At 38.6% G+C, this 12,619-nt stretch overlaps 1 protein-coding gene and 1 long non-coding RNA gene across 16 annotated transcripts in view; one reads left to right on the plus strand and one right to left on the minus strand.

Moving 5' to 3' along the window:
- The window catches only part of ANKHD1 (ankyrin repeat and KH domain containing 1), a 104,561-nt gene that overhangs the window by 64,131 nt on the left and 27,811 nt on the right, over nt 1-12,619 (minus strand). For 14 of the 15 annotated variants that reach the window (XM_048960122.1, XM_048960123.1, XM_048960127.1 and 11 more), the window contains exons 3-7: nt 6,685-6,841; nt 4,342-4,489; nt 3,487-3,634; nt 2,253-2,486; nt 631-725 (exon numbers count right to left, since the gene is read on the minus strand). In XM_048960122.1, the coding sequence (XP_048816079.1) occupies nt 631-725; nt 2,253-2,486; nt 3,487-3,634; nt 4,342-4,489; nt 6,685-6,841 (782 nt within the window). Of the gene's footprint in view, nt 1-630; nt 726-2,252; nt 2,487-3,486; nt 3,635-4,341; nt 4,490-6,684; nt 6,842-7,850; nt 7,969-12,619 lie in introns of those variants that run through there. The other variant, XM_048960129.1, reaches the window with a different exon arrangement.
- On the plus strand, nt 8,320-11,596 carry LOC125700010 (uncharacterized). The gene is made up of 2 exons (XR_007379754.1): nt 8,320-8,393; nt 8,549-11,596. It is a non-coding gene; the product is annotated as an uncharacterized LOC125700010 (long non-coding RNA).

Here is a 12,619-nt window from a genome sequence, read left to right on the forward strand (position 1 = left end):
GAACTAAGAACTGATTTTCTCCTATTTTCTTTAATTTGCAAAGGAAAAACTCACAGCATCAGTTCCAAAAGCCTAGAACAAACTGCCTACACACAACACACTTGTTCCCTGTACTGGTGAAATGGTAAGTGCAATGCATTAGTCATTCAGTTCAATGCACTTCTGGAAGGCATACACCACGATGATCTCTGAGGTCTAATTTATAAACACAAAGACAGGAAACTAGCTCTTTTACACTGCAAAAGACACAGTGACTTGGTCTCAACCTAATACCCAATGGCATTGCAAACTACTTATCCCTACACTTCACATAAGCAGCTTTTGAGGGTGACAGAGCCCTGGGACGGGATGCCCAGAAACGCGGTCAAAACTTCTTCTCTGGAGATATTCAGGAACTGACCGGATGCTTCCCTGTGCAACCTTCTCTAGGGAACCTCGATGGTCTGGAGAGGATCTCCAGTGGTCCCTTCAACTCCCCATGTTTCTATGACTCCGTGGTTACAGCAGGAACTGAAACACTCACTTGCAGACCCAAACTGGATTGTTATGAAAAGCTCGTTACATTTATTTTATCATCTCCTCTATTTCTCTCTCACTGAAGAAGCAGCAGTACAGATAAAGGCTATTTACCATGCAGGCCTCCATTAACGCTGTGTGCATCTCATCTGTTTTATGTTCTTGATCAGCTCCGGCTTCAAGCAAAAAACGAACCATATCTAAATGGCCTTCAAATGAAACAGGTAAAAGTAAGTTAAATGTTTAACTGCAAAAGCCTTTAGTACTACAGACAATACGTTAATAAAATAATTTAGATTCTCATAGCTTACTATTAGAAGTTACAAGTCATAAGCCCACTCTAAGTCTTCTGAAGAGTAACGGAGGATGGTCAGCCATAAGACTTTTTCAATGTCTTTTTCAATGACATTAACTATGAAATTAAAATAGACCTCTAATTTATACAATAGAAACATTTCCTTGTGACTTCAAGTTACAAAAGACTGTGTAGTTCCTTATTCAACAGAACACAGACGTATCATTTGAGTGTTCCAAAGCAGCACAAGTTTTGAGAGGGGAGATATCTATCTTCAAAAATATGTCCATATAGATCTGAGCTTCAAGCTTTTTATTCATAGCTCTTGGGAATATTTCTGAGAATTTGAGGAACACAGAATGATATAATGTGCATATATGTGACACTACTTTAAAAAAACCTCTACTGAACTTCCGCAAAACCTGTTTTTAACTCAAATCTATTATGGCTTTTGTTTACATAGAATGTGTCCCTTACAAATTATACATTTTATCTTATCCTTCAAAACCAGATTTTGCTTTACACAAATTCATAGGAAAACAATGCAACTTAATTGTCTTGCCAAAGATGACACAGGAAATCCCCAGTCAAGGAAGATATTGCATTACATCACTCCTATTATGTTTACAATGAAAGAAACAGGAAAATTCCTTCAAACATATCCAAAAATGCTACTACTGAAAATTCTCATAATGAACTACTAGTACATGCTGCAGGATATCCATGATGGAATCAGATCCGGGCCTTCTGATGAATTACAAATAACTTGTATCCTCCAATTCTAACTGCAGAGGCAAAATGTAAATTACTTTGACAATAATCCGCATGCTTACAGCTTCTATTAGGGGAAAACAATTGAGGAAAACGTTACAGTTTTTAGTTTGCTTTCTTTTGAAAGAAAATAATTTGGTTGGTGGTTCATTTGATTACTGTGGCACTAAGTTATCTTATGTAAAAACTTTGAACTGCAAAAGAAACTAAGTCTACAAGAGGTCATAATACACAATTGAAAAACATCCTCCAAAATTACACTGCAGAAAGAGTATTTGGTAATCATACTAGCATTTTATTCCCACCAGTTATTACAGAACATCCAATCTAACAACAATTTCCTAACAACTAATAGAGATGTTTTCAAAACTTGCAGGTAGTTGGTGAGGAGAATCTGAATGAAATGGTGAATGCAGTAGTGGAGGGAAAGAAAGTGGTGCTGCGTCAAAGCGCAAGTTTGGACGTAGCCATTCACAAGATTTCAGCTCCAGCATGCCGCATATGTCCACCACATCCGAATACAAGCAGACCACTACACCAAGGAAGAATATCTCCTGACATCAATTTTAAACAGTTAAGAAAATCAAAAGTTCGGTTGGAAGTTTCAGCTAGGTAAAACCCAGAAATAAATTTCGTCAACAAAAATACAAAACAACATACGAGACAATACCTTTGTAGCATGCAAGTGTAAGTGCACTTTCTTTGAACTCGTTGGAATGAGTATTGATTCCTGCACCATATTCCAGCAATACTCTTGCAACCTCAACATGACCTGCACTGGCTGCTTCCATTAAGGGGGTATGCCCATTCTCATTATGGTCTTCTATATTAGCACCTGCTTTCAATAGCACCTTCACTATGTCAACAAAGCCCCCAGCACAAGCATAAGTGAGCGCTGTGTTCCCTGCAGAGAAGAAGAAGTTACACGTAAGTCCTCTTTGTTTCCCACTCCTAATACACAACATGAAGTTAGTTTTAAAAACCCTGAAAAAACAAGTACACCACCAGGGGCAGCCTCTTATGTCACAGTAAAGTTACTTCAGCCAATATCTTCAACGCAATTATGAGAGCTTTAACACGTAATATTCAAGCATTTTTTTCTTTTATTGTCAAGTTTCCTACTTCGACACATAAAAAGAGAAAATTAATCATTGATCTTCTTCTGTGTGAGTTTTTTGTTGTTTTTGTTTGTTTGTTTTGCTGGGGTTTTGCTCTGTTTTTGTGTTGGTTGTTTTGGGTTGTTCATTTGTTTGTTTTAAGATGGCACCCAGCAGTCCTTTAAAAAGCTTCTATTGGGTGGATAAGAATAAACTATTACAATTTAAAACTCTGATTCTGAAAATGTTGGCTCACATTTTAAGTTTTACTCTCAATTCTAAGACAAGTTCCACTTAATACAACTAGATATAAAAAAAAAGAATGTTACCTACTTAAAAAAAATTAATTCCATTTTAGAAAAATTAAAATGCAGGTTAATACTCTCAGCAAGGTTAGTCAGGTTGTGGTCAAGCATCAGCAGTGTGGACAACACTCAATGCTTAAAGAACTGTTATATTTTGGTAAAATGCAACAGACCAAAATAACTGGTCTTGATCAGGTATATCCAGTAAGAAGACAAATGTAGACTGTACAAATGAGAAAAACTGAACTCAATGCATCTTTCTGGTCATTTAATACCACAGTAGACATCTAGGGAACAATGCTTTCCATTCCAGTTAATGCTGAAAGCCACCATTAGAGTCTCATCTGGCCATTATTAACCATGTCCAGCATGTATCTAGCCTATTCTTAGTCATTCCTGCTGTGCGTACTTTAAGTTAAAATACCAGCAAAAAAAACTCACGTTCAGAACAGAAGCACTTGGCTTATGCTCTAGTTCTGTTCATTTTTTCAGTTTCTGTTACCTGTTGAAGACTGAGCATTGACATCTGCACAATGAACAAGGAGAAGTTTAACAATATCTACGTAGCCTCCGCTGGCAGCTGCCATTAAGGGAGTTATGTCTCCTTTATTCCCTCGATCTTCAACATTTGCATGCATTGCTAGTAGCACCTAAAGAAAAAAAGTTCACTATTAGAATGAACAAATTCTTGCACTGACATTTTGATTCTAGTTCAGTGGAGCTTGACACTGATTCCCCAGTCAGTCATGACATACCCTTACATTAAAATACCCACAGCAGTAAAACACAACAGTACTCCTCAAGACCACAAGTAATTACCCACCTGCACTATGCTCAGCTTAAGGTAACACTATTTTTCTACATTTATTCATATCTGTTAAAATCAACACTAAGTTCAGTACAGCACTGACATTTTCAAATGTCACAGAGCAATTCACTAGCCAAAATGACAGCAGATATACTACAAGTTTGCATTAATGACTACAGCCCACATTAGGTTAAGCTTACAGGTAAACAGTTCTCCCCCATACAGCTGTCAGCACAATAAACATGAAGCCGGTCGCTTTCTGAGAATCATCACTTAAGCCAAAAGGACAAATTCTGCTCCTGAATACACATGTATAAAAGCCAGATATTAACCCAAACTAATTCAATGCTGATGGCATTTTACATTAAGAAGACAACCAGTATCTGTGTGCTCACATTAAGCGGTATTAACTACTAATAACTAATCCAAAAAGAGTTTTTTGGATTATAAAAACGGTTTCAATTGTGATAGTTAAGGCATTCAGGTATCGAAGAAAGCCCTTTAACAATGTTTCACAAAGGTTTAGTTGTGACTGTATTTGTTACTTACTTGTGCCAATTCGTAATATCCTGCTGAACAGGCCAAGCAAAGGAGACTCTCTCCTTCTTCAGTATGTTCATTTACACTTCTTCCTTCATCCAGCAGCTTCCGGACAGCATTTACATCCCCATCCGAGCACGCTTCTGCCAAACTGCGACTGGAAAATCATTTACCATAGAATAAGCACGAAAAAGAGCTGCAATAAGGGGTAGTTTTCTTATGCACAGAAGAAGTCCTAAAAGCTCAAGACATCATCCTAGAAAATATAGCTTGCAGATGCTTTTTAAGAGAAAAGCTCACACATACATTATTTTCACTGGTGAAATGGAAATAAAGACCTTCCTCATGTTCACATTTGCTAACTCATTCAAGCTTCATATAAGCTACATACAGAGAAGAGTGCTCAAAACTGGGTATCGCGCAGTGTGTGCAAAATACAGAGGTAAACACTCACTGATGTTTTATTCACTCTTCGGTGGAATGCCAGATAGACACAGGCTATGACTGTGGCAAACCACAGGTACAGAGGTAAATTTCTACTAGAGAGAAAGCCAAAAAGTGAGTAGTCCACAGTAACCACTAATGCTCAACACTGCAATATGCCAAACTTTCTTACCGCTGTCTCTCCTATAGTAGGATTATCTCCTTCCAGCACTAGCCCAAGCTTTTTCTTTCAAGGAAACAAATTGATTTTTTCTCTCCAAATAATTTTCAAACAAAGAAAAATCCTTACCTCACCTAATGACATCTTAGAGGAAGAAAAGAGTCTTACACGCTTATCCTGTTTCTTTTCATACAACCCTGAGAGCATTTAACACAAGTTTTCAGATGTTCCTGACATGTAAAAGCTCAGGAAGTATATTACCACTACTTTAAACATCCTTAAATTTTGCCTTCAACAGAAGAGCTATTTTCCTTACAAAAATACACTAAGCAGATCTAGAAAAGGTGAGTGAGCTTCAATTTATTTTGAACGTAGTCATCTTTCCTTGAAATCTTTTTCTGTACCAAAAAAAGTCTAATTCTAAGAGAACAGTTAAAGCACTGCTAAACACTTAAGTTTAAACAAGAGCAAGTCATACTCAGCACCAACTCAGTTACACTTACCCATATGATAGAAAGTCAATTTAGAAAATACATGGGAGAAATCACTGTCCCTGAACCACAAGTGTACTGGCTGGAGAAGGGAAGGAAGGAAGAGCCTTCCATTATAAACAGTAGTGGACTGCATGCAATGCAGTCCATCCTGGTATAATTTGTGTAAAAAGGAGGGGACCTCATTTAATTTTAAAAAAAAAAAAAAAAAAAAAAAAAAAAAGCTAAACACTAACATACTCAAATGCATTAAATACCTTAAATTTCTACTTCTCTTCTGTAAAAGAGACAATCATCCAAGAAGCTTACTTGCAATGAAGAATATATCCATTTGACCACAAGGCTTCATCAGGAAAGCACATTAGTTTCAATTTTTCAGAGACAAATAGTTAAACGAATAATTAAAGCCTTATTTGAAAACACGAGAAGGAATTCATTTGCAAGACACTCAAAAATGAGCTACACTGTGCTAGTAGCTGATAGTTAAGCTGAGATATGACCTGCAGAGAATACCCAATACCTGGATCACTTCTATTTGCTTCACTTCTATTTTCAGTATTTTTACAAAAATAATTGAAAACTAGATCTACATAAGAAATGCTTTGAATTTCTGATGAGATTTCAAGATCAGCCGTACACGCAATCACATTACATTAACAGTTTAGGAACAACCTCTATTCATTTGTCAGAGTAGAAAATATTCCAGGACTCCTAACAGTGCTTTGAAATTACCAATGGAGAAGAAAGCTTTCAGATACCTAGGACAAATTCTCATTTCTACAGTCATGGGAATTGAACTTGTCCTCATTAATTACTGCCTCTGAAGAGTTAGCAGATATATAGCGCTTCTTTTTCCCCCAAGTTCCTTAAGCAAGATTCCTGGGGAAACTGCTACCTATTAAGTGTTTGTACTAAAAGCTGGAAGATAATATTACGAACCAGATTTCTTAGTTTCCAGCAAAACATAAAGCAGTAAGCAGAGAACTATCTCCAGCTCTTCTATATGGATAAGCTTAACCAATTTTTCAAAATAAAGAATTTGACCACCTAGCACACAGGAAGAGCAGCATGTCCTCTAATCAACACTTGACTTGCACTTCTAAAGTTAAAAACCTGATATGGCAGCAGTTAAACCTTCAGTTTATCTGCTAGTACAACACATATGTTACTGAGGACTAACTGTAAAAACTGAGTTTGAAATGAGAAATATCAACTTACATTCTAGCATTCAGAAACCAAGGAGAGATCAATACATACTTGTCCACCTGCCCTGCATTGTGATTGTTCTCCGCCCTCATCCGCGTCAATGCAGCAGCAGCTTCATCCAGTGCACAGCTGACAGAGGATGTCAGTCTTCGGAGAACCTCAGGATCTGCGAAGGCTTTACCATCGGCAGTGGACAATTTACCAATTCCTTCAGTGCACGTTCGTTCAGTGAGGTTAGTATGAAAGTCACACAAAAAAAATGCAAAGACACTATTTTAGATTTCAGCCACATGCACTATTAGTTAAAAATCATTTGCAAACATGCCAGAAAATTAGCTATGTAACACTAGCAGTTAACACTTGTCTACTACCTGAACATTTTTAATTGTAATAAGGTAGCAATAAAACTATTTTCAACTGGCAGTTTAAACACCCACTGAAAACTCTCAACTCATACCTTTGAAGAATAAAACACAAATTAAAATCTCTAAGGGGACTAAACACAAGCCCAGGGGTAAAACCCCCGCACAAGTTTGGAAAGCAGGCATTATTCCACAGTCTTGGCTTTAGGTTATCTACACATGAAGAATCTTCTACTACGCACATGCAACTCCACTGAAAATGAATTGGGCTTGCTTCCAATGCATTATTTCTAAGAGCAAGAAAAAAAAAATATATGTATAAATTAGCTTGAATTCCCACTAATTTAGTATTCTTAACTGCACACCTCCAGATACAAATATGAAATAAAACTTCCAATCTTTTACGCATACTTGAAAAATAATGTCACATCTACTCTGTAGTGCTTTGGTAGCATAGAAACACAGGCTTAGCGAACTTTGGTAACAAGTCATTTGTTTCAGACATTTTCTTGGCTACTAGACTAAATCTGAAGGGCAATACAGAGTATCAATCACCATAAGCTATTTATCTCATTCATTTGCATGGCTGATATAAAGTCACTGTACAGCTGCACAGTTTATTCCACACAGGTTTTATTACACACAGCCCCTCACAGACTGGAACATAGCGAAGAACTGAAGCTCAGTTCATTTTATAATTTAAACACCACTGCAATTGCTACTGCAGCACATGCAGAGCCCAGATTTACCTACACTAATATGAAAACAGCATTAAGGGAAAAGCAGAGGTATAGTACAAAAAACATTTTCATGTGGTAGAGAAAGAAAACAGTTACCGGTTTATAGATTAGCTACCTTCACCAGTGATGAATCAGTAACTTCTCAATTCCTTAGTTGTTAAACAGAGTCAAATTAGATATAAAACTCCGGGGGAAAAAAAATGCATTCTATATCTCTGAAGATTTGCAATTTGGGATGTGCGCGACTGATTTACATCATGTCTTGCACAAGCCAGTTTGCAACTACTACAGTATAGATACTGAAATCACACTTAGAAAGTTTCAAACACTGTCTCCAGATGATGCGTTTCCCCAGTCTGAAAGCATTCAATAATTTTCACAGCAATCCAAGAACCAAGACTTGCCAAACTTTAGCACCCTGAAAACAACAGCACAGGAGACACTTTGTCTCGTAACCCATCTGAACCTCTGATTGATCACCTGAGGTGAGCACGAGTCAGCCAGAGGAGCACAGGTGAAGGCAATTCTCCTGTGCGCCGGAAGGGGTGGAGCCAGGCTGCAGCCCTCCTAGACCTATTTAAGAGCTGGCTGCTAGGGAGGAAGGATCTCTTCTGGAGATCTGCTCTGCTGGAGTTTTGTAAGTGAGCCCAGGATAGGGGTAAGCTTTCTATCTATTCTCTTTTTGTTATCATTATCTGCTTTGCCAAACTCTCTTGTTTATTTTGTAATTATAGCATCTTAATATTCATTGATTATACACCATATCACTGTTAGAGAGCTGCTAAATGTTGGCTTAGAGCATTCCCACTCCAGGTTGCTGGAATAGCCAAGAAACCCTCCTCTGCCAGCATGAAAGACACCATGACAGGTGCAACAAGCATACCAACACGACAAAATTTGCATTGGTGGCACCATGAATGCATCTGCTTACAGCATATTGCCCAAGGAAAGGAAGGGAATTACTAACTCGCAGCCCAGCACCAATAGCATATCTAGGACCATTGTAACCAAATAACTAGGACCACCTCATTGAGCAAAATGGAAGTGGAAGGAGAGAAATCCACAGGATTTAGAGACGTGATCCTCAAGCAAAGGCTTCAAGGACCAGCACAACAATTATCATCTACGTTGAAAGCTTTCATGAAGGGAACTGAACACCTCTGCAGGCAGCAAAGGACCTGAGAAAAAAGAACTCCAGTGAAAAAAAAATTACCTAGATATCTGAAACTGAACTGGACAGACAAATCATCCCAGTAGTCCAGCTATCTGGACAGAATTAACCTCTCTGCATCAAGCAGGAAAAGGATGAGAGACTTGCTGCAGAAATATGCACCCAGGTGACCCTAGTGCAAAGGACTGACTGCCTTGATCTCGTAGGCTAACTGCACTTGTCTTTGATCTACTTACTGCCTAAGAGGAGAAGCAACTGGATCTAATCAGGATGAGATACAGACAAGCATAACGTCTGCTTGGCTATTGTCTCCATGATGCATTCATGCACAGGATTTCTAAAACTAAGAGGAACACATCACAGCACATATCTAAGTCTTGTGCCCTATGAAGACAAATGGAACTCAAACAACTGCAGAGCTCCTGCCCCAAGGAATTGTTTCCATGGATGACAATCAGTGGGATCCCAGAGGAGCCACAAACTCACAGACTGGTGGGCTCCTTCTTCCAGCTGCTGTATGTACAGATAGCTCACTTTACACTTTCCCACTTTGCTCCAAAAAAAAGGTGATATAATCACATCAGGACTTTCAGAGTTTAAGCTGCAGAAGCCATTTATTCACATCACCAGCTAGGGCTCAACAACCCAACTGACATTCTTTGTGCTGATACTTTTTTTTTTTTTCCAAACCAAAAAGTTCACATGAACATCAGCCCACAAATCAGCCATCATCACAGCGCAAGAATCTGACCACTTTTTTATACATGCTAAAGCTAATCAACAGCTATGCAAGACACCAGAGCAGGTGTGTTAGGCTAGACACAACAGAAGGGGACAGCAGGATACTGCTACTGGCACCCATTCATTTACTTCCCTTTTACAGGTTTATAGTACCATATAAACAATTGCTCAGGTTTTACTATACTGTCATTTAGGATGACTATGCTGTAAGGCTCAGTCATCTGATCTCCAATTTGTTTGCTTTTGAGTCCACTTAATAGCTATTTGTTCTTGTGTCATTCACCTAGGTGATTAAAATATCTCATGCAATAATCAGATTTTCTAGGCTCCTCTCATCCTTTGAAAACTAAAAGCATTCTCCAGAAGATTCTCCACACTCATAATCATTTAAGTGCAAGATTAACTCAACTTCTCATGTTATTGAAGTCTCACTAGCACTCTACCGAGTCACAAAATTGATAAGGACCCTCTGAAAATGGCTAAACCAAAAACTACAGTGTTTGGCATTCACAGCTTTCTCTAGCACAACAGCACATATGCAAGAATGCCAACCATCAGAGATGGTTGTGCAGCACATTATTATTTTTCCCTCTGTTAACTGCCCTCTTTTCATGCCTTGTATTTTCAGAGCTCGCTGAAAGATAACATTCTTCTCCTTCAATGCAAGTCTCTCTTGTCTCCAAAGTCTTTTTAAGATCAAACCAAGTGAACAAATATTTAAACCACACCCCAAAGTCATGACAGCTCAAAAGTCACACATCAGTAAGATCGTAGCCTCTAGAAAAGATAAGTGTATCTAAGGTATAGAATCTTCCATTCACTATTTGTTCCCCTCTTGCAAGCTCCAGATTTGGGAGAAACTCCAAACAGAAGAGACTTCAGCAAGAAACCATTCTCATTTCCTCACAGCAAAATTTCTCAGCTGGAAGGCATTCTTTCATATGGAACTAGATACAAAGACTTGTTTGTGCTTAAGCATAAGTTTTCCCAACATCTTCCGAGATGATGAGAGAAGTTCAGCACTTCTGCTTGAAACCAATCATGTGGCAAGGTAAATGCATCGTTCTGACGTGACATTATGGATGAGCATATTCAGTAAACCTCAATTCAGAAATCAACTAAGACAGACTGAGCTTTTATGGTCTCATGGGATTCCTGCAAACAAAACAGATAGGCAAATTTAAAAAAAAAAAAAAAAAAAAAAAAAAAAATCAATTGAAGTTTTTATCTGATCACCCCACACACACAGCCAAAGCTGGCCATGAGACTTCCTAATGTTTCAGTTCTTCACACTGCTGTAGTTAAGGATTAACAGCCTTTTTTAGCATCCTAACCTTCACAGAAGCTGTATCTCTACCCAGGCAAACGTTTCAAGCGTCTTCATGGAAGCAGTGTGTATTCCATACGTCTCAGAGCTGATCCAAGGGGGTTAGCTGAACATGGCACTTTCAGGATGCATTTGAGCAGCTGTGCCTGCCCAGCTGGCCCATCAGACCCAAGGCAGCCTGTGGCCAGCCAGCACAGAGTAACAGCAAGCAGTCCTCCAGCAGGTCTCTCTAGAAGATCCTACACTGCACAACTGTCAAGACTCCATCATGGACTCTGCAATCCCACACAGCCACAGAACAGCTTCAAGTTTTCTCAAGTGCGGTACCTTCATAGGAGAAAGAGTCGTCTTCTCCATGAATAGTACCAGAAACACAGGACAAAAGACGATAACAAACTTAGGCACCAGAGGCAATCCAACTAACAGTAGGAAGACTTTGCTTAACTCAAGTAAGTCTTCCAAACAGTACTAAACGAACTAAAGAATTCTCCTGCAAATAGCTGGACTGGCTTAAGAGTTCCTGTGACAAAAGGAGCTGCTATGGGGGCCAGAAGAGCTCCTCAGTGCAGTGCAAAGGAAACTTGAAGTTGTGCCTAACTCGGGGAAAAAAAAAAAAAGACAATGACAGAACTACCATTTAAAATCCTGGCATGTCTGAAACATGCCCTCAAAAATCACAAGAGGTTTGTAAAAGTAGATTTGGCTTGACTGGGGAAAGAGAGAAGGAAGAGCAGGAGTAAGGTGGAGAAGAAAAAACATCCAGCAGGAGAAAAGAGAACATCTCAATTGTAACCACAGACATTTTTATTACCTAGCAGTGAAATATTTAGACCATAGATAACAAACTCACAGAAGCTTTACACTCCTCCCAGCTTCTTCCCAAAAAATGTCCCTGAAAAATAGTTGTGTTTCTCAGAATTTTCTCATTTAAGACACTTTCCTGCAGGTAAAGTTTCAACATTTTTCTTCCCAGAGTTGTCTGCCAGAATAACAAGTTGAACGTGAACTCCAAGGTGAACATGGCTACTAAGTGGCCTAGCAAACACCAGAAGCCATGAGAGAAAACTATGTAGCTAGAAACTGAAGAATTCCTGATTGATGGTGACAGCAAACAGCCACTAGGTTACCTCAGCTACCATTGCTCTGCGATGGTCATTCACAATGTCCAAATAGCTAGATTTCCTTCTATTATTATTATTATTATTTCTTTTACCTTTGTAAAAAGAAATACAACTTTTTCATCTTTCAAGGCTTTCCTCATTTTAGCCCTATCAAAGAAACATTAATTCAAGTGCAAGGTGACAAGCTACCAGATACAATTTTTGATGCTTCTGATTCATTATGGGAACCCAGACATCCAGATGTGCTCACCACTGATCTGCATGTGCATAAAATCTTACTGATCAAGCAATCAAATGCACTTGCTTTCTATTCACATCGTTAATACAGAAGCATCACACGCTATTCCTACATTAGTTAGTTTATAAACCATTTTCCATACTCACCAGATGCAAAATTCACACCTGAATATTTTACAGATAGATTCTCACACAGAAAACAGTTTTCTCTGACATCTGTTAGTAAGTCTTGCTCTTTACAAACTGCAACCTCTTCTCCAGAAGGTTTTTTTCCCCACAGCTGGAGC

This window comes from Lagopus muta, chromosome 14 (genome assembly GCF_023343835.1).
Source record: "Lagopus muta isolate bLagMut1 chromosome 14, bLagMut1 primary, whole genome shotgun sequence".
Classification (NCBI taxonomy): Eukaryota; Metazoa; Chordata; class Aves; order Galliformes; family Phasianidae; genus Lagopus; species Lagopus muta.